This window comes from Myotis davidii, unplaced genomic scaffold (genome assembly GCF_000327345.1).
Source record: "Myotis davidii unplaced genomic scaffold, ASM32734v1 scaffold1, whole genome shotgun sequence".
Taxonomy (NCBI): domain Eukaryota; kingdom Metazoa; phylum Chordata; class Mammalia; order Chiroptera; family Vespertilionidae; genus Myotis; species Myotis davidii.
Genome location: NW_006294681.1, coordinates 8,059,910 through 8,081,578, shown reverse-complemented (window position 1 = coordinate 8,081,578; position 21,669 = coordinate 8,059,910). Strand labels below are relative to the sequence as shown.

The following is a 21,669-nucleotide window of genomic DNA, read 5'->3' as shown; positions in this document are numbered from 1 at the left end:
GCTGGCTATCAGGGCCTATCAGGGCTTTCCTTCCCCCTGCTGCCACCAGCTGGGCCTGCCCCAGCTGCTGCCACTGCTTGCCATCTGTGCGGTGCCGCCCGCCCTAACCCCGCCACCAGTTGCCTCCCTCTGCGGGTGACAGGCATGGGGTGCGATCACTTAGCTGGCCTGGGCCTCCCTCTGCAGGGTGATCACTGGCCAGCCTCACACACCCACCACAGCACTGCCAACCAGGTGGCCTGGGCCTCTCTCTGTGGGGCAATTGATCGTGAGGCTCCGTGATGGATTGCCATGCAGAGGGAGGCCCCACACGCCTGCTGCAGCGCCGCTGGCTGGGTAGCCTGGGCCTCCCTCTATGGGGCGATTGTGGGGTGATGACAGGGCCCCTGACCAATCACATGGCACTGTGCCTGGCGCCTGTGCATGTCATAGCATGGTCGTCTGGAAGGTCGTCCAGATGGTTGTTCTGTTTGGTCATTTGGTCTATTTGCATATTATGCTTTTATTATTATAGATGTACATGTATAAGAAAGCCTTGCCCTGGCCAGAGTGGCTCAGTTGGTTGAGCATCATCCAAGAGGTCTCAGGTGGGTTTGATTCCTGGTCAGTCAGGGCACATGCCCAGGTTGTGGGCTTGATCCCTAGTAGGGGGTGTTGCAGGAGGCGCCCAATCAATGTTTCTCTCATTAATGTTTTTCTCTCTGTCCCTCTCCCTTCCTCCTCTCTCTAAAATAAATAACATATTTTAAAAGAACGTTCTTCGCATGTGCTTCATTTAAGCAATTATTAGGCATAATATTTTATATTTTTAAGACAAAGCAGTATCAGAAATGCTTTTGCCTAATGAAAGGACTAGTTTTATATTACAGGAAACAAGATAACATGGAAACAGGTGTCAACAGTTTACATTAAGGAAACCACGAACCACAAACAGAAATAGGAAATGTAGCATTTAACATTTAAGTTAGTAAATTAAAAATGGCATTTTTGTTAGGGTCTGTGCATCCTCACTACAGAAATTTAAGTGAACTGCCACCTCACCTTTCTCATCCCTGAAAACAGCCTCCTAGTCATGTTTTTCCTTTCCCTAAACTGATAAAACCTCCAACATCCCTATCTTCTTTTCCTATCATAAGTTAGAATAAGCCTAGCCAGAGGTGAAGGAATAGCTTATAAATGAAAAGCTAGGAGCTTGACTTTTTTAAAATATAACTCCACCTCTTTAACTATTTCTCAGCTATATTTGGAATTTCATTTCCTCACCCATTTCTTCAGTTCAAAAATTTTATTGAATTTCTACACAGAGACAAACTATGTACCAGAGACAAACATTGTACCAGAGGATGTAGTGCTGACACTATATCATGCATTTCCTCCCCCACTGAGCTTATCCTATATAATAAAAGCCTAATATGCAAATGGACCGAACGGTGAAACAACCAGTGAAACAACCTATCGCTAACATGGGGGCAGATGCTCAATGCAAGAGCTGCCCGCAGCCTGCAGGCCCCAGGCCAAAATAACATGGGAACAGGTGTTACAGAGGGAGGCAACTGGTGGCGGCGGCGGGGAGCGGGGGTGCCAGCGGGGGCCCCCTGATCACCCCATCGGTCACCCCACAGATTGGCCCTGATTGCCGGACAGGCCTAGGGACCCTAGCCATGCGTGAATTTCATGCACTGGGCCTCTAGTCCTCTAATAAGAGAGACAGATATTAACAAGGAATCATAGAGATTAAAATAAAATATAAACATTAAAGGTGTTCTTTAAGAGAATGTAGTAAAGGAATGAGCCCGGTCCTGGGAGTTGTAGAAGGCTTCCCTGAGGAAGTGATGATTGAACTGGGGGTGAAAGCTAGAATAGGAGTTAACTAAACAAAGATGGTGGTGGGAAGTGGGATTGGGAAGAGCTTTTGGAAATGCCCACATGAATGTAGGAGCATGGCTTGCTAGAGAAACTCAGAGAATTTCTTGAAAGTGGGCATAACTTTTTTTTTCTGTTTCCCCTCATGAATCTTAATTTATTATTTTTCACATCCCAGTGAGGTCTAGCATATAATCACACTCAAAACCCATTGAATGAATGGCGGACAGTGCTAAGGTTGCTCTCTTTCTGGTGACAGAGGCATGGGCCTGCTGCCCAAAGCATAAAGCAAGTGTAGCCCTCACACCCCAAGGCTTGTCCTAGAGCAAAGCTCCAAAAATGCCATAAACTTTCCTTAAAAAAAGATTCATAATTTGAGTCCATTTTCCTTCCTCATTCTTTTGTGTATTCATTTGCTTAGTTGCCAGATTTTGAGCACCTGACTGTGCTAGTCAGCACAGAGGATTTTAAAAATCACGAAAGCATAGCCACAGGCTCAAACACCATTTTGTCCACCAATAAGTCATAACACAGGGCAAAAGAAAAAGTCTGGGCTGCATGGCTGAGATAAAATGAAAGACTGAGAGTTGAAGGGGAGTGAGAGATCTATTTAGGCTGAAGGTATTTGGGAGAAGGAGGTAGTAGTAAAGTTATGCTTTGATTGAAGGGCATAAAAGAACTTTGACAAGTAGTATAGAAGTGGGGGAGAGGGGAAATGCCATTTCCCATTGAAAACAAAATGTGAAGAGTGATAAAGGAAAAGGGCAAAATGTGTGTGCGAGAGAGACCAAAAAAACCTAGTTTAGTAAGACCATGAAAAATAACAGGATGGAGGTCTGCTAGAGAGGATATAGATAATCAGCTTTGGATGGTCTCTGCCCCCAGCTCTTGGCACAGAGCTCCTAAAGACCCCTGAAAATTGCCTAAGAAATAACAGGCTTAACTGCATAGTACATGTCAGCAACAACATAATATTTTTTTTTCAAATATATATATTTTTAATTCTCACCCGAGGATATTTTTCCATTGATTTTTAGGGAGAGTGGAGGGGAGGGAGGGAGTGGGAGAGACAGACAGAGAAAAAAACAACTTTGATGTAAGAAAGACACACTGATTGGTTGCCTTGAGTAGGCGCCTCAAGTGGGGATTGAATTTGCAACCAAGGTGCAGGCCCTTGATTGGGAATTGAAACCTCCCACGGGAATCAAACCAGAAACCCTTCAGTCTCTTGGCCGATGCTCTAACCACTGAGCAACTGGCCAGGGCTTAAATTTTTTGATTCCACAGTTTGTTGAATCTGCAGAAGGAGAAATAAAGGATAAGGCAGGCCCTAAGAGTTAAATCTTAGAAGGATCATTTTGACAGAAATGTAGGAAATCCATTGAGTGAGAGAGGAATGGGATAACAAGGGGCTGTTAGGTGTTTTTAACAATTCAAGTAAGAAAAATAGAACATCTTAACAAGGGCGAGAGATGAATTTGAGTGACATGGCAAAGAAGGAATCACAACCTTGTAGGGACTAGCGGTTAGAGGGAAGTAAAAGAAGCTGAAGGCAGTGTCGGGTGCCTTCCAGTAACTGAGGATGTGAAACAGGAGGTGGACTTGGAGGGAATGTGATGAAAGTGATCCTATCGGAAGAACACAGTACCAGTTTATGATTAGACTTGAACCAAATCTTATTTCCAAATATAACTGTTTACATGAGATTTTCAAATCCAAACCACCATAAAGTAGTTTGTTTTATAACCATGTTAGCACCCTCTTCAAAAATATCTGTGATCTGTCCAACTTAAACACCTCATTGGGGCATTTCTCCCAATTGGGTTATGGTCTATGACCCAGCTTCAAGTGTGTATTCTACAGCTAAGTCTAAACTGTTGGTTAGATACAGCACACACCTTAGTTAAATTTGTTAGGTCTGTTCAAAGGATTACATATCAAAATCACACCTCTTTGTTCCTAAGTTACACATCCTTAAAGTATCACCTGGACACTACACTATCTTGAAGCCTTTTGCAGAGCTAATTGTGCATTCCATTCCTTCTTTTTATATCCGTATGTCCACCTATAGACCCCTATTATTCTGTTTTGCATCAAATGTTTGTGTAATTATCTTATCCCTCTTAATTACAAATTCTATGAGTATAGAGAAAATCCACACCCCTTGATTTCTTGCTCATTAACAGGTATTCAGTAAACTTAATTAAAACCAGGTATCTGCTAACATTCATATGTAATATTAAAAGAAAAGTTCCAGAGGAAAATACAAATATTTGAATTGTTCACTAATAACGACCATAGAAATTATACTTCGTTTGAGGGGAACAATCCGAGATGCTAGATTAGAACAATGGTTCTCAAACTTTACTAGGAGTAAAAGTCATCTAGGGATCTTATTAAGCACTAATTCCTGGTCCCAGCCTGAGATTTTAATTCAGTGGGCCTGAGGCCATGAATTTGTTTCTAAGAAATCCCCAGGTAATGCTGATACTGCTGGACAGTGGATGACATACTGAGTAGCACTAATGCAAAGGGTAAGTCTGACATCATAACGTCTAGACTTCAATTCTAGCACCAGACTTTGCTAGCTTTATGATACCAAGGTACCAAATCTCTAAGTCTCAGAGTCCTCACCTGTAGAATGGTAATAAATAAGGGACTCCTCACCCGTCCCCTTGGTACTGACATGAGAATTAAATAGTCTATACAATGTGCTTCTGGCAGTACCTGACACATGGTATGTGCTCAAATATTAGGTGTTGGTGTGCAATAGCACAAATAAGTCAACAGATTCCTAAAGAACAGGGTCATTCAAATATGGCCGACAGGCCAAATCTGACCCACCGCCCATATTATTAATGCAAATAAACTAAGTTTTAATTTTCGTAATGATTGGAAAATGTTAAAAGAATATTTTGCAATGTGGAAATTAAATGAAATTCAAATTTCAGTGTCCATAAAGTGTTATTGGAATACAGCACACATTTGTTTACATACTGCCTATGGAAGCTTTTGTGCTACAATAGCAGAGTTGAAAAGTCATACAATACTATTCAGTGGCTATAGTTTTAATGTGATTGTGACAAGGTAATGAAGGATTCTTAGGAACTGATAATAAAAATTGGGGGGAAAAAGACAAATTTGAGGAATAGGTGGTAAAATGGAAAAATTACCACCAAAATGCCTCAAACCAGAAAATGTTACTAGATGTCCCAATCCACTTTGTTTTTTAAAGGAGCAATATTTATTGTCCTTTTTCTGATTAGAAAAGCAATACATGATTAGGGTATTTGGAAAATACAATAGTATATAGAATATAAAGCGATCATATTCTCAATAGTAGAGATAACCACATTTAAACATTTGTTTTTACAAAATTGGAATGTTATTGTATAAATTGCCTATATATTTTTAATGTATCATTTATCTAATATCCTCATATTCTAAGAACACTGTGCTTAATGGGTAATATTGTTCCATTATTTGGAAATACCATAATTCAATTATTGCTCTCAAAATATTTTATTATTTTAATGCTATAACAAATTTCTGAAAACCTGTTTTCCTGCTAGCATAAAGTACTGTTAAAAAACAAACAAACAAACACCTACATTTCCTAAATTTGGGTTGCTGTAAAGGAAAGTAGAAGAGTAGAGATAAGGAGTAGGCCAGTCTTCGTTTGCCCCTCCCCCCCCCCAATATAATCCATTCTTAAATCCATACCATTACAATCAGGTAATGTTTTGTTCAAAATTCCCCCTTCCCTTAAAAAAAAAAAAAACACACAAAAGTCTTATCAAAAATATTTTATTTACAAAAAGAATTATACTATACATCCTATACTGGAAATACATTGAATAATTGCTAAAATAAATACAGGCAATTAATTCAATCTTCTATAAGAATGAGAGAATTTGACATTTGAATGTTATCAAAGCTTAACTTAGAACATAAATAGTTAAAAAGGCAAACTCAAGTTTTAGTCTCATTTATTGGCACGGCGTTTGTTTCCCACAAGCTCTCCAATCAGGGAGAGATGGAGTGGAAGAATGTTATACCTTGTTGTACTCCAAAGGTAGAATGTGCTTCTTTTTCATGGGTGTCTGCTTGAAAAAAGCAGAAAGGCAGGAAGCACATGGCCCAACACTTCTCCACATGACTCTGCTTCACCATACTTTCTATGCAACTATTCATGGGTTCCATTGTGTCTCTAACACAGGTCTACACAGCACCAGCTACAAAGCAAGATGGGTCGTGTCAAAAGTCAGACTGGATAACTGAGGCTCGGGAGAAGCAAACTTGGCTAGACTACAGGCATCTGGTTTATTAATTTTTCATGTGCCAATTTTTGATAGTTATTAAACCTTGATAGCATTTCCACTATGTAAACATATTTATGTTGGTCAACAGAAAAGATGAAATTATCTGTAGGATAATTCAGAATAAAAGCCTCATTAGAAAGTAAAAGAGGCTGATAATTGGAGCTTAAACCTGCCATTTTGAATCTGTACACTTTACATTTATTTTAATTTACCCAACTAAATCCTGGAAACCTCTGGCTAACACACAAGTGAACTGGCAAGCTGGAAAAGACAGGTAAAATATATTCAATATATAGACAGGATCTGGTGAATTCAAGCCACAGAACAAAATTAACTACATTGTATTTGTCCAAGTTATACAGATAAATTTTTCCACTTTCCCTATTACTCAGCCTGGGAAACCATTGCCAGAATCTTTTGATTATTCATCTGTGATATGCATGTTATGTCCAGTGCTGGCTGCCCAGTGTTTTCTTTTGAGCATTCCCTTTTTTTTTAATCTTATGAAAAAAATTGCACTTTTCTACCCTTTTGGCCTTGATTTTTATTTATTTACTTTTTCTTTCACACATAAGTATGTATTTTTACTCCCAAGGTGTGACAGGTATTATTGGCCTTTTCCAAAAGAAGTTTTAAAAAGTTAAAATAGTGGAAGTTTAAATACTTTTTCACAGAAATAAACTATTCAATTTGAAAAGGTAGAGAGAGAAACATTTTATTCTTTCTATCATGAACAACATCCGTCAACCAAGCTTCACATTTTGGGTAGGTTTTATAAGTTTGAACTTTTTTTTAGAACCTATTTTATTTTATTTTTTTATAAAGGAAGAACAGGTGTATTTTGGCAGAGAAGTAAAATATAGAATATGCAAGATTTGTTTTAAAAATGGGCATACAAAATTTTAAAACACAGTACAATTATATAAAAATACAGCATAGCCAACGGCCTTAAAATTTCCTTTGGCATTTCATTTGGTAGAGTTAAACAGAAAACCCTTTCTAAAAAACAATTAGCTATCGACACAGTCCATAAGTTAGGTTGTACACGTTGTAAGAACGTTTCCTTGAGTTTCCAAAATCCTTTCTTCCATGATAACCCACATAAAGCATGGCTAGTGAGGTATATAGGGCAAAACACTGTTAGGCAGATGTACAGTAAGGGAAAAGTGCATAAACAAAGAATTCTTCCCATTTTCATAGAAATAACAGGTTACATCTGAGTTTCTTCTTGTTGATGTATCATTTTACTTTGGCAGAATCAAAATAAACCCATAGAAATGGCTCTGTTTCAAGTCCCAGCAGCAGTGATATGTCTCCTGTGGTGGCATTCTCTGATGCCACAATACTGTACGGTCTTTACAGGAACTAAGGTTTTGTTTGTGTCCCCAGGTGTGATTGCAAATGTCAATCAATGTAAGATCATACATCAAGCACCATGTCATACTGTTGTCCCTTCTTCCGCCTGCCACACTTATTGATAAGAACCACATACAGAGTCAAAAGCATAACCCAATAGCATACATAGAGCAACGTTCCAACAATTAGAACTGTCTGTTTGGAGTCCGAGAATGGCTTTTTAGATTCCTTATAAATGGTGAAAATCACACCACCCAGGAGGATTGTAAACCAAACTGAGACTGGAATGAGTCCTATGAAATTAACAACAATGGTTTTCCTTCCAGATGTGCCCCACCCAGCTTTGTTTATCGTTGCAATTGCAAACATCTTGGCGGGAAGTAAACTTGACATGTACAACACTGAGTAGAGGGACATGAAGACCATGACGATATTTCCTCTAAGGCAGCTGGCAAAGGATGATTTGATGAGACCTACTAACTGAACAGTTAACAAGAAGAGGAGGATGTTCCAAATTTTACCCCGGTAGAAGAGCTGGATTACCGTGGCAATGAGAAAGAAAGGGAAGAATCCAGTGATAACCGCTTCGTAGGTCATCCACAAGTGATGTTTATGAAACCACATGGCATTGTACAGCCACTCTCGGAAGTATGACTTGCTCCAACGGGTCTGCTGGTTTAACCATCGGAGATACTCGACAGGTGTTTCCGTAAGGCACTTGGATCGAGCTGTGTATTTTGTTGCATAGCCCAGACTCAGCACTCTGTTCGTTAGATGCCGGTCATCACCAAAACTGCATTGGCTGCCCATAAATTCCTGATTGTACCAGTCTTCTACAAATTCATGCAGCAACGAGTTTCTGTACATCCCCAGAGGTCCGCTAATGCACTGGACACACCCAAAATAAGATTGGCAGGCCCTTTCTATGTTAAAAGCCATCCAGTATCTCACACTGCTGAGGAAGGAGATCCAGGAATCATACTTGTTTAAAATCTGAAAAAAGAAGAAAATAGTAGAAGGTAAGCCTTAGTTAAAAATACCAACATAGTTTCAACAATAAAGAATTTAAATAAATAAATATATATATATATAGGGTGTCCCAAAATTCGTGTTCTTGCGTGAATTTTGGGACACCCTATATAATTGCTCTTAAAATTAAAAAAACAAACAAACAACAAAATCTGTACCATCCTGCCCTGGTCAATAGTTTGAGTGTTGACCTGCACACTAAAGGGTTGAGGGTCAAGGGCATGTACCTGGGTTACAGGTTTGATCTCCCAGCCTGGTTGGGGGAGGCAACAAACCAATGTGTCTCTCTCACATCCATGTGTCTCTCCCCCCACTTTTCTGTTTCCCTCCTTTCCTTCCACTCTCTCTAAAAAGCAATGGAAAAATATCCTCCAGTGAGGATTAACACAAAACAAAAAAGCCATACCATCCTGAGGTTACTTAATAGAGTAAGGTTTGTTATTTTGGCTTCTCCCCTCTATTTTTTAAAAAAATATATGATTTTTTAAATTTATTTCAGAAAGAGGAAGGGCAAGAGAGAGAGAGATAAAAGCATCAGTGATTGGAGAGAAGCGTTGATCAGCTGCCTCCTGGGGAGAAAGCCTGCAAACCAGGCATGTGGTCTGACCAGGAATCGAACTAACCTCCTGGTTAATGGGTCAACATTCAAGCATTGAGCCACACTGGCCGGGTTCCTTCCTCTTTTTGACATATTTTAATGACTCTGATTCTCTGTTACTAGATTAATTTGTTAAGTTGTGTGCATGCATTGGGACTTTCTGATGATAAATATTTTCTACTTCGCTCTCTGTTCTCTTTTTGCTATGCTTTTGGTTCTTGTTCTATTAAAATAGTGAGATTTTTCTTTTTTCTTTTATTTTTTTTTTTAGGCTTTAGTTCTCAGTCCCTAAATTCTTCTTCCAGACACTTTCCTGCCATCTAGGATGTGATGGTTTTCAAGTTCTATTGCCTCCTGTTCTGGTTAATTTCCAACTCATCTAATCCTTGGCTATAAATTTTCCTTCTCTTCCTTGATATTTTGCAATGCCAGTGATAAAAGGGTTTGCTTTGGCCTCCCTCCAAAACTTGAATCCTGAAATAATGCTCCATGTAAAGGCTATTCAAAATTATCAGCTTGTCTTGGCAATATTTCTAAATTCTCCCCTGTCTCAATTTTGTTCTGTGTTCATCTCGATTTCACATGCTTCCTTTTTACCACCAGGCTACTTTTTGTCCATTGTAGTGCATTTTCTTTGCCTTCACTATCACCATGAAAATATGACATGGATTATACAGCAACATAATACCTAAACTTTAAAATAAAATTTCAGTGTGCTTTTCACATTTTGCTAAAATCTACTCTCACATTTGCAAAGAACTCATTTTAACCTTTACATACTTTTGCATATTCATTTTCCCATTCCAATATCTGTTTCACTAATTATTTCTCCATTGATAGCAAATAATGTAAGATAAATAATTAGTAAAAAATAAATAATTGGAAACCCCACTTATTAATCAATTGCTCCTTTATCTTTCTCACTAGTATAAATTTGAGTTGCTGCTTCTCTTTTCTTTGTTTGTTTTCCAATTTAGATTTTTTGATCAATCACAAGTTGGTCAGCTTTTAAAGACATAGGTATATAATTGGGAACCCACCTCCTGCCACATTTTAGTTTATTGTCAACTACGTGAACTCTAACAACAGATTTTACCAAAATATTAAGTTATGGCTCAAGACCATAATTTATCAGCCACTAAAGACATGGATTATATGCCAGGACTAATCAAAGAAATCCTACATTTTTTCAATTAGACAAAGAGGCAGTAAACTGGGTTCAAGACACTTCCAATGTGTAATACCTGGCACAGAGTTTGGTGTAGTAAATGCATATTCAATGAATCAATGAATCAGAGTGCTACCAAAGTGACTCAGGCAAAAGCGAAGCCATACTACACACCTGGACATCTCCCCCAACACCTCCAACCATGGGGTCTTCTTCTAAAACTTTTACCATCTCCACAGATGAGGCTGGGTCTAGCATGGTGTCTGAATCACAAACCTGCAAAGAAGGAAAATGAGTTAAAGAAAATAAAGATTTATAAGAGTGATTCACACAGCCAACATTTTGTATATATACTATGTCTTCAGCCTTCTGGTCACAAATGTCACAGGGATGAGTTTGTTATAGCATGGCCAATACAGAGAGCTTGTTTTCCATCAAGTTCAGTATTTAAGTTATTAACATAGCTGGTTAGAACAGCTGAAGCGATGTGATGGGTTATCGTATAGGGTAACTAGCTTGTCCCAATTTGCCATGGATAGTCCCAACTTTGGTCCTTGTCCCAAGGACTTTAGATGTCCTTTTTCTTTTTCTAATGTCTTAAATAAGGCTTTTAGGCAACTTGTCCCTCAGGTTTGAATGATGATAGGAATACTCCCATGACAATATTAAAAGGGAGGCACACTTAACAGTTATTGCCCCATTAATATGATGAATAAAAGACAGAAAATTCTCCTGCAGCCGGGTGTGTATTTCTGAGGCAAGATGCCCATGACTTGGGCTTCGCAGATGACACTGCATCAGAAAGGGAACTAGCAAGATATTCAGACTACCTTTTAGATTCTAAAGTACTCAAGTATTCATCTAGCCCTTTATGTATAAAAGCAGATGTGAATTATCTTAAACCATTCTTGAAATGTTCTTACAGTGTTATATGGATTAAAAAAAAAAAAGGAATTCTGAAACCAAACCACTATGACTTCACTTCAAGAAGATTATTTGGATTAATCTATGCCCGTTAGAGACCCCTGACAGAAATTTCCACAGGAGGCCAAAGTGGACAGAGTCATAAACAGTACTTTTTTTGCACTCTGATTTCTGAACCAATTGGAAAAAAAAAATAAGGCAGATGAGAAACCAAAATATCAACTGTATGCCCATAAAGCCGACCGAGAATAGACCTTATATCTGTAGAAGAGCAGGCTTCATAACGTTGTTCCCCAGTATAAAACAGTATTACCTACATAATCAATAGCATTGAAGGGGGCAGCCTCCTCCTGCAGATACAGTGCGTGCTCCTTTTAAAGGTATGACAGATGCCTGCTCTTTGGCAACAGCCCACTTCTAGGTAAAAGGAAGAAGGAGAAGTTAGGCTAACCCTTCCTCCTTCCATACTCAGTCAGATTAAGTCACTTCTCTCTTAGAGAGGAAGGAGGGAGACAGCTGGGAAAGGCTACTACCTTTTCTCACAGATGAATCATATGTGTGGGATGGTGCTTCTTCCACAAGATCAAAGAAAATCAGAAGTAGGAAAAGTGCTGCCGCCTCTCTACTCCTGAATGATGCTAATAAATGCTGCATTCTTTTCTGGGAAATGCAGTAAGATCTTAGTAGATAACGAGTGATCAGAATGGACAGACAATGAAATGAACCAGTTTCATACCCCCAATCAAACAATAAATGACATGATTGACAGAAATGGGGGTATTATCTGTAATTCCCATTATTTTGCCATTAAGTCTGACTATACTGAATGGATTTAATCAAGATTAATTTATTCATATCACCAGTACATATCTTTACAGTTCTCCAAACTACTTCATAAAAATAGTAGGGACTTGGCTTTTCAAACAACAAAATGTAGAAATCTCAGCATTTAAAAAAATGTGTCAACTTTACTAATAGCTATTTTTTTCTGAAAATATAATAAGTATTAAGGAAGAAAGTTGGTGAATACACCAATTTAAATGCATTATTGGAAGTTATGGTTAAAGGGAGCAAATGAGGTTATCCAGTTCTAAAAAGTGAACTCAACATCTCACTGGTGATCTAAGAGCTAAGTATAGCAATTTCAGGGTTAACTTCTGAATTTTTAAAATTTTACTTAACATTTAGAAGAACCCATTTTCTAATAATAATAATAAAAAAATCCATTCATTATTACATTCTACTTTGGTCCAGGAAGGTCTCACTTATTTTAGGGGGGAAATTTAGGAAACAGTTAAGCATTAATTTTTCATTGCAAAAAAATAGGATTTTACTAATACTTGGATTTGCACCCATTCAACCCAACCCTCAGAAACCTAAACAAACTCCTCCGAGGCAGTGCTTGCCTTTGCCATGCCTTGTCTATCATTGGTTTGTATTGGCTAGGAGGTGGGCAGGCCTGTAGGGAGGGTAGAGAAAGCGAAGGCAGGAGTCCAGTAGGCCTTTAGAATCCAGCATCCTGAGAGTTTAGGGCCACACCCACCTCTGTTGACTCAAGCTGGGAAAGGTAAAACCAGAAAGCTAAAATAAGACTAAAAACAACAGGAAGGGGGCAATCTAGAATTAATGTTCAAGTAACTCCGCCTGCTTGTGAGCATAAGCAGACCAAGGCAACTGCCTCTTTGAAATGACTAAACTTGAACCTAACTTCTGAGGTTCTGCGTGTTTCAATTGGCCCTGCCCCTCCCAGTTTCCAAGTGCCAGGAGCTCTCAGAGAGAGACTGTTTGCTTGGTGAGTTTAACTGCGTTGGAAAGGAAAGCTCCCAGCAATCCCTTGGAAAGGAGTTGGTTATAGTAGGTTAAAGAGCCTTAAGAAGTTCAATTTCTGGATGTTATTTGGTGATTGAATGCCAATAGAAAGCCACCAGCCATGAAGTCTGTAAAAGCATGTATGTTCATGGACCTACCGTTGTTGTTTTTAGTGTGTAAAGAGTATGATTAGTAATAGCAGGAACAGGATTTCCAATTGTCCCCTCACTAATTAATAAAAAGTATGTAATATCATGAATGTTGGTTGCTTGTTTGGCTCTAGGCCAGAAGCTGTGGGGGAGGACATCCGCCAGTTCACAGAGTTTAACCTCACCTGGAGAAACACTACTGGACATGATATGTACCCCGGAAACTGTGAGGGCACAAATCACAACATCTCTCTGTCCACACTGAATGTGTCACTGAGGCTTGTTTCCACCACATGAATTTTGACTAAAATGAGTGGGAAATGTCAAGACAAAAAGACATTATTGGGAGACTCTAGCCACCTCATTTTTAACCACAAAATATCAACTAAAGTGCTTGAGACCATCTGTCTTCTTCCTTCACTATCCTAGCCAAGCAGTAAACCTTCCTCTTTCTTATCTAGAACAGTTGAAAATTTTTTTAAAAAGGAATATCTTGTAACACAGGGAAACTCAAATTTCTACGTCCGTACATAAAGTTGTATTGGAACCCAGGCACACTCATTCACTTTTATATTATCTATGGCTGCTCTCACACTAAAAGAGCAGAGCTCAATAGTTGCAACAAAGACCACATGCCTGCAAAGCTTAATATTTACTATCAGGCCTTTACAAGCCAACTTTGCCTTGGGACGGAAATAATTGGTTGCAGCAGAAGGGTTCTCTTTCCCAAAATAAAAAAATAATAATGAAAAGTTGAGATTAAATATGTTCTAAGTCCTAATTTTAATTCTAGTAGATTTTTTAAAGGTTGGCTCCATCTCCATATTATAAATAACATTAACTGTATAAAAAATGTAAAACAATTAGATTTTTTTCATTCGCCAAGATTTGCTTATTTTAAGAACAAATGCCCTCAGAATCAAGAAGCCTCAACTTAAGTCTGTGTCTGACTACCTCTATCACTGTGAACAAGACATTTACCATCATTGAGATACCAGGTGAGACAGCCTATAAAAGTACTTTGTAAATTACAAAGGACTGTAGAGAAGTATGCCATTAGCATTAAGTAATAATTCTTACATGTTTATACTTCCTAAGTAAATGCATACCTAAAGAATAATGCTCCTTACCACAAATAGATGGACCAATAGAGAAAATCTCTAATAGGATCATGGGAATTAATTACATATGGAGAATCTTTTGTGTCTAGCACTATCCATAATAATCATCTATAAATTATTAGACTGTAAGTCCATTGTCTCAGTGATCCGGAAGTTAATCTACCTCACTGTAATTTAAATAAAAATTTCCTCTAGAAATATCACTTAGTCTACCAAATGCTTTTTAAATTCTAAGACCCAAGTCTAAAATGCCTAGCCTCTATGTTTCATTTTTAAAAATATATTTTTTTAATTGATTTTTAGAGAGAGGGAGGAAGGAAGAGGGAGAGAGAAAAACACCGAAGTGAGAGCAAAACATTGATCAGCTGCTTCCTGCACGCCCCCTCTACCAGGGATGGAGCCTGCAACTGGGGCATGTGCCCTGACCATGCCCTGATCATAAATCAAACCAGCAACCTTTTGGTGCACGGAATGAAGCCCAATCAACTGAGCCACACCTGTCAGGGAAGTTTCACTCTTAAAAACTGAGGCCCATAGCAAGTAAGCAGCAAGAGTTGAGTTAGAATTCACATTTCCCCATTTCTAGTTCAGTGTGCTATTAATCTTATCCTCTAAAATGAAGGATACAAGGAGACATATAACTCTCTCAAAATCAGCCCTCAGAATATTTTGGTTGCTTAGACTTCCTAGTCAGAATAGGAACCAATCATACTGCATACAGTGGATGCGCATTACTCATGGTAGTGACTGTTCCACAGTTTCTGTGAACACTGAATTAGCAAATACCGAAAAATTGCTTCTAGAAAGAATATAGGGTTAGCTTCCTCCAAGCCTCTGGTCACAACGTTTTTGTCTACTGATCATTACCTAACTTTGTTTTATTTATGTTTAAATACACTATATGAGTCATTAACATTGACTAGAAGGCCAACAGCCCTATTAAGTCTAAACAAAGCTCTCCTAGCAAACATATTTTCTCCATAAAGCAATTGCAGCCTCTTGCTCTAGAGAGCCCTTCAGGACTACACTTGGGGCCATTTAAAAGAGCTACATCACCAAAGGGAAAAAAGCACAAGAATGTGAAAACTAAAATATTACCTAGCCCGTAAGGAAGTTACTTGTTTACAGTAGAAAAGCTAGAACAAGAAGGCAAAGCATGGTCTTGCTAGAGTGAAATTTTTGCCACTCCACATGTCTGCAAATGATCACAAAAGTACTTGCAAACATTGATGTGAGGTTACAAATATGTTTATTGAGTGGCATAATTTACAAATGAAGAACCCATGAATAATAAGGGTCAACTCTTATGAATGATTTAGTCTTTCTCCTACTCAAAGGATCTTGGATACCTAGGATTCTGCCAAATTAAATAAAGGCCAACAGTCCAAATAAAATTGCCTCTTATATTCTTCCCTTTAGAGAATGTCCATGCTTTTGTACATTCTCTACCTGCTAAATCCCTAATGCACACATTGGGGAATATTGTTTTTTCCTTTGTCATACAGACTGGTGGCCACTTATGTTGGCACTTATCAATGTTTGGAGATAAGAGATAGGAATGAATAAAGCAATTATATAATCTAACTATCAAAGGATACTTAAAGTCTTCTGATATTGAGTATTAAAAAGAACAAAAAGTAAATATAATATAATCCCAAAATTATTTTTTAAAATAAGGGAAAAATAGAAAAGTATACACCAGAAAGTACTAAAATTTATAATCTATGGGTCATGTATTTGTTACCGATGATTTTAATTTTGCTCATTGTGCTTTTCTATAGTTTTTAAATAAGTGTTACGTTGGTAAATAAAAAGCTAATATAAATACTATTTTGAAAAGATCAAAGACTTTTGCTGTATCTTAAACCATGTCCAAATAGGTTAGTATCTGTCCTACTTTGGAAAAGTTTCCCCAGAAAATACCTAAATCCAAAAATGAAAACCTTCTGTGAACACTGAGTTAGCAAATACCGAAAAATCTTCTCTTCTCACTTTATTATTTGTCTTCAGTTTTTCTCCATCTCTGAAAGCAGCCACTAGCATCTTAGATGAATTTGCTACCACACTGGCTTTCTCCTAGACTCACTTTATTATTTGTCTGACACGCATGTCAGAGGTGACATGCAAACTCATTTTTTAGGTTGATTTTTCTTTGTTAAATGGCATTTAAATATATAAAATAAATATCAAAAATATAAGTCATTGTTTTACTATGGTTGCAAATATTAAAAAATTTCTATATGTGACACAGCACCAGAATTAAGTTAGGGTTTTTCAAAATGCTGACTGCCCAGTGTGGGAAACTGTTTATTGCCTTCACTATCTGATAAGCATAGTCAGAGAACCCCTTGAGGCCTGAGCACGGGTGGAAGTCCTTCCCCTTGAGTTGGACTTGCCTTCCTGGTCCCCCAATATTTCAAATTATCTCTTGTCTTTTCATATTCATTTGTGTGCGGCTCCGCTTCCAGTTCCTGAACCCTGATCCACGCAGGACGTGGGAAGGAAACACACAACAGCCGAGCTCAAAAGGTTCACCATCACTGTCCTAGACTAAACCTTTCCTCCATATTCCATGTTGGTGTTAATTATTTGAGTGGCTTTAAGGCTGAGACAGCAGTCAGAAAGAGGAGTAGAGATAAACACTGAGAGAAATGGAGAGGTGGTAATTGATATAAATAAATCCTTTTCTGGAGGAGACCAGAGGGAGTTGACCCGGAGAGCCCAGGAGTAGAAGTAGAAATGTTAACCTGAGATAGATGGTGAGGTTAGATACCCTTGAACCTGTAAATGGGAGAGAATAAGAAAGATCTTGATGGCCTTCAGAACCAGTACTTTTGCTTTTCTCTTTCGTAGGAGGCAAGGTCATCTGTTAGTAGTTAAGCAGGGAGGAGTTTGGGTAGGGAGCTGGGAGAATGATGAAGGTATGCAATAATAGGTCATGAGAGCAATAAGAAAGACATCTATCTATTCAAGATCAAGTGAAGAGTGCTGACCAGTGCCAAAGACCCAGCTGCAACTGGAAATTAACCATGTTGGTCGCGTCTCTGCACAGTGAAGCAGTGTTCTCCAGCCAGGTTAGCAAGATAGTGAACAGATGGTCAGTTTCACCATAGCATCATTTTCTCTTATGTATAAGCACCTGAGCCTTGCTTGCTTCCTACCTTCCCTAATAAACCTGAACTCCACGTTCGGGGGTTAGGCACTTGTAATGTTTCGTAGCCAAAATCCAGCACCCCCTTTCTCCTTCGTCTTTCTGTGGCTTCTCCTCTGCAACTCTCAGACCCAGGGTCAGTCAGAATGTTATAGGGCATACCTGGCTACTGAATATTGGGGAATTTGATTGATGAGGGACGGCAGGATGGCACTACCTGGTATCAGAATGCCACAAAGTGGTGTGTGTGTGTGTGTGTGTGTGTGTGTGTTTTACACTTCCTTGAGCACTTGAAATGGACCAAGAATCCCAGGAGGATTCAGCTCCCAATTACCAGCTGTTGCTGGGTCAATCTCTCCAGAGGCTTCAGCCTGAAGGAAGGAAAGGTCTCCGGGCTGATTAGGGCTCTTGCAGCAAGCCTACTCCAACATTTCATATTGTGTATTATTTTTTTCCTGGACAGGCACAATGTCAGGTTGTCAAGGATACAAACAAAATTCAAAACAAAAATGATGGGAAAGGGGGTTTGGGAGGAGCAGGTTTATAAGAAGGAGGAAAACCCACACAATCATGTCTTGATTAGAAATGACAAGTGATTGTTTTAACTACAATTAAAAGCAAAATATCAACAGATGTTTTCTTATTTTATGCCCAGGGCATCATTTTTCAATCCTACGCAAGTTCCCCAGTCAGCCCTTCCTTTAAATGGGTCACTTCATCCCTCATCTAGGCCTGAAGTTGCAGAATATAAGTAGGTATAAAATGTCCTGAGTTAGCTGAAACTACCTTAATTGTGAAAGTTCTAGAAATTAGGAGAAACTTGGAGATGAAACTCTATCAACTCCCTAAATGAGAAATCAATATGCAGATTGGTATCAACTAAAGAAATGCCCCCAAACTCTTCAGATATTAACCCAAATTAACAGTTGTAGCAACTGACATGTATTATAATTTTTAAGAATTACATGATTACATATATATAAAAGCCTAAGTGACTGAATGGCCTGTCGACAGGTTGCTATGACGCTCACTGACCACCAGGGGGCAGACGCTCAACACAGGAGCTGCCCCCTGGTGGTCAGTGCGCTCCCACAGTCAATCTCCTAGGGCCGGCCAACCTCCCACAGTCCCTCCCGCTGGCCAACTGGCCCCAATCACCGGCCAGGCTGAGAGACCCATCCATGCATGAATTCGTGCACTGGGCCTCTGGTATAATAAAAATAGGAAACTTGTAATAATATTAACACCATCACTAACGCCCTAAGCCCTGGCAGGGTAGCTCAGTTGGTTAAAGCATTGTTCCTATATGCCAGCGGTTCTCAACCTGTGGGTCGCGACCCCTTTGGGGGTCAAACAACCCTTTCACAGGGGTCGCCTAAGACCATCGGAAAACACATATATAATTATATATTGTTTTTGTGATTAATCACTATGCTTTAATTATGTTCAATTTGTAACAATGAAATTGGGGGTCACCACAACATGAGGAACTGTATCAAAGGGTTGCGGCATTAGGAAGGTTGAGAACCATTGCTATATGCCAAGGTTGTGGATTCTATCAGGGCACACACAAGAACCAACCAATGAGTGCATAAATAAGTGGAACAACAAATCTTTCTCTCAAAATCAATTTTAAATTTGAGGAGGGAAAACAACAAAAACAAGAGGCTGCCAGCAGAGAAATGTACTCAAAGTGCTCAGGCAGCACAGGAAAAGGAGCAAGGAACAGACCACTCAGTAAAAATAAAAAAAAATTAAAACACACACACACACACACTAATTTAAAGCCAGTGTCCTTTCCCATGCCATTTTACAGAGAGACCCACTAGGCATGACTTTGGGCAATAAAGGCCACACAGTATATGGGGTCTTCTAAACCTAGGATTGTATGTACTCTTAAGAGAAAAGGAAGATTTCTTAAACCTGAGACATGTCTTCCTTCTCATATCATCATGGCCAGAATCTATGAGCATCCTAAAGAAAAAAGCTTCAGTAAGGACTAGGAGAGGAGAAACCCTACAAGTGAGCAGTCAGGAAATTAACGAGACACAGCCCCGTCTAATTTTCAAATGTGAGCAAACACCATCACAAATGCTTTCAAAGGTCAAGTTGCAGTGAGTGAGGTAATGCTGTTTGGGGAGTGAAATAAACATTACTTCGGTTTTGCTCTGGGAAGGTTTTTCCTTTTTCTCCCTGTTTCATATTTCTTTTCTTCGTCTGTTTTGAATTCGTTACCCTTTTCAATCAAAATCGTTCTCATCACCCTCATTTTGCCAGGTCTCTGTGAACACCGTTTTATAGCCTTCCTTTGGGTCTGCAGATTTTTTTTCCCCTCAAGACCCTCTCTGCTCGGCAGACACTATTTTCTTACAAGGCTGGGAATTTTAAGAGTGTGGAAAATGACGTTGGATTTGACTTGGCAGAACCAAGGGGGGCAGAGAAGGGAAGGGGAGAGAAAGTAGGAAGTGTCTCCTGTTCAAAATAACCTTGATTTCCAACCAACAGCATTGCACAAGTTAAGCATTTTCATAGATAGTCTTAACAGTTTTACAAGGCTTTTCCCCGCCTCTTTCAAAATGTGCTTTCAACAGTCTTGCTGTTTTCAAATGCACTGAAAGGGGCACTGTGTTCAGAAGTGACAAGGATGGGCTATAAGCATATGACTGGAGAGATACAAAAGCTGCTTTATTTGGATGTATGTTTGCCCTGGCAGGAATTCGGAAACCTACCTGCACATAATCCACGCTTCGTCCCAGGGCTCTGAAGGCCGTGTACATGACTTCTCTTTTTCCACCCCATTTCTGCATGATGCAAATACTTTTGTTGGACAAAACCAACTGGGTGACATGTTGGGAGCTTTCTTTATGGGACTCCTCCGTCTCACCGGGACCCTTCTCATGAAAGTTGTTCTTCCAAATATAAGTGGCTGATCTGTCCCTGCCCATGACTTCACTGAAGATGTCCATCATGTAGAGGTCATCTTCCGAGTTCCCGTCTATGACCATGACCACTTTAATCCCAGGGTAGGTGAGCCTTTTCACAGATTGCAAACATTTCCGTAAGTAGTCTGGATCTTCTTGATACGCAGCGATGCAAAGAGCAACAGTTTTGTTCAATTTAATGGGGGTTTCTAAGGATTTTTTCATTTTTCGGTGCTCCAAAAAGGCAAACAGGCTTTGGATGATGAGGTGTGATGCTAAAAAGGCACCATACAGTCCAAAAGAGAAGTAGTAATTATCTGTTTGGATAAACTGGTAGCCAACAATATAAGCAGCTGTGATTCCAAGGAGGAGAGAGACTCCAAAAAGTGTGGTTCCAATTATTCTCAGGATACATAGAAACCTCTCACAATGCATCTGTAATATAATCAAAGATACTCTTGGTTAATGACTCTTGTTCCACACTTGTTGTACACATAGTTGTCATTAGACGAGGAGAATTCAGGAGTTCTAACCTCAAGTTTCTCACTAACTAGCTGTGTGACTTTCTACATCTCAGTTTGCTCATCTGCAGAATGGGAATATAAGGAAGTCCTCCTATGAATGACACCTCAGAGGGCTGTTTCAAGAATCAGATGACATGATGGCCCATCACATTATTGAAAACCACAATGTGTTAAACAAATACAGGAACCCGTTATTTCTAGTGTGTTAGATCATTTATCTAAGGTAACACTCTATGTATGTGGTCATAGCTAGGTGTGAAACCTAAATTTCCTAGTGAGCCAGTCATCTTTCTTCCTACACCATGTTTTCTCCTCATCCCCAATACTGACCAGCAACAAATCCAGAAGAGATTTTACTGAATTGCTCATGTCATTTTATCCTATCTCTAGTGCAAATCCCTCAGCTCTCACCCTTCCCATGCACCCAGCTGAGGTTGGAGATCAAGTATCCTACCTGGATTCTAGTACTGGTTCTTTCATCAACTAACTGCGTGGCCTTTCGAGAGTCACTTTACCTCTCTGGGCCTCAGTTTTTTTCATCTGTTAAATGAGGGAGCTCAGACTCAATTATTTCCAACATCTCTAATGACATTAAAAGTGTGTCATGCCTAAGTGTCCTGCACAGACATCTATCAAAGCCCCTGTAAGTCTGCATTGCATTCTTATTTTCAGATGGCTGTCTCCTCCACCCATCACACTAACACCAGACTGGGATCAGGAACCTTACTGGACCA

At 39.2% G+C, this 21,669-nt stretch overlaps 1 protein-coding gene across 1 annotated transcript; it reads right to left on the bottom strand.

Annotated features, from left to right (window-relative positions):
• Positions 1–6,884: 6,884 nt before the first annotated feature.
• HAS2 (hyaluronan synthase 2) lies at positions 6,885–20,846 on the bottom strand. Its single transcript, XM_015567446.1, has 3 exons — positions 20,220–20,846; positions 10,511–10,612; positions 6,885–8,534 (listed from the first exon to the last, which is right to left on the bottom strand). Exons 1-3 carry the CDS (start codon positions 20,844–20,846, stop codon positions 7,605–7,607), a joined length of 1,659 nt encoding a protein of 552 aa, XP_015422932.1. The 3' UTR covers positions 6,885–7,604.
• Positions 20,847–21,669: the final 823 nt, after the last annotated feature.

Excerpts from the sequence above, each read along its gene's own strand:
- HAS2 (XM_015567446.1), bottom strand. The coding sequence starts at position 20,846 with ATGCATTGTGAGAGGTTTCTATGTATCCTGAGAATAATTGGAACCACA. Across the intron at positions 10,613-20,219 it reads GAAGCGTGGATTATGTGCAG|GTTTGTGATTCAGACACCAT; the intron begins GTAGGTTTCCGA and ends CCTTCTTTGCAG. Across the intron at positions 8,535-10,510 it reads GTGTTGGGGGAGATGTCCAG|ATTTTAAACAAGTATGATTC; the intron begins GTGTGTAGTATG and ends TTCTTTTTTCAG.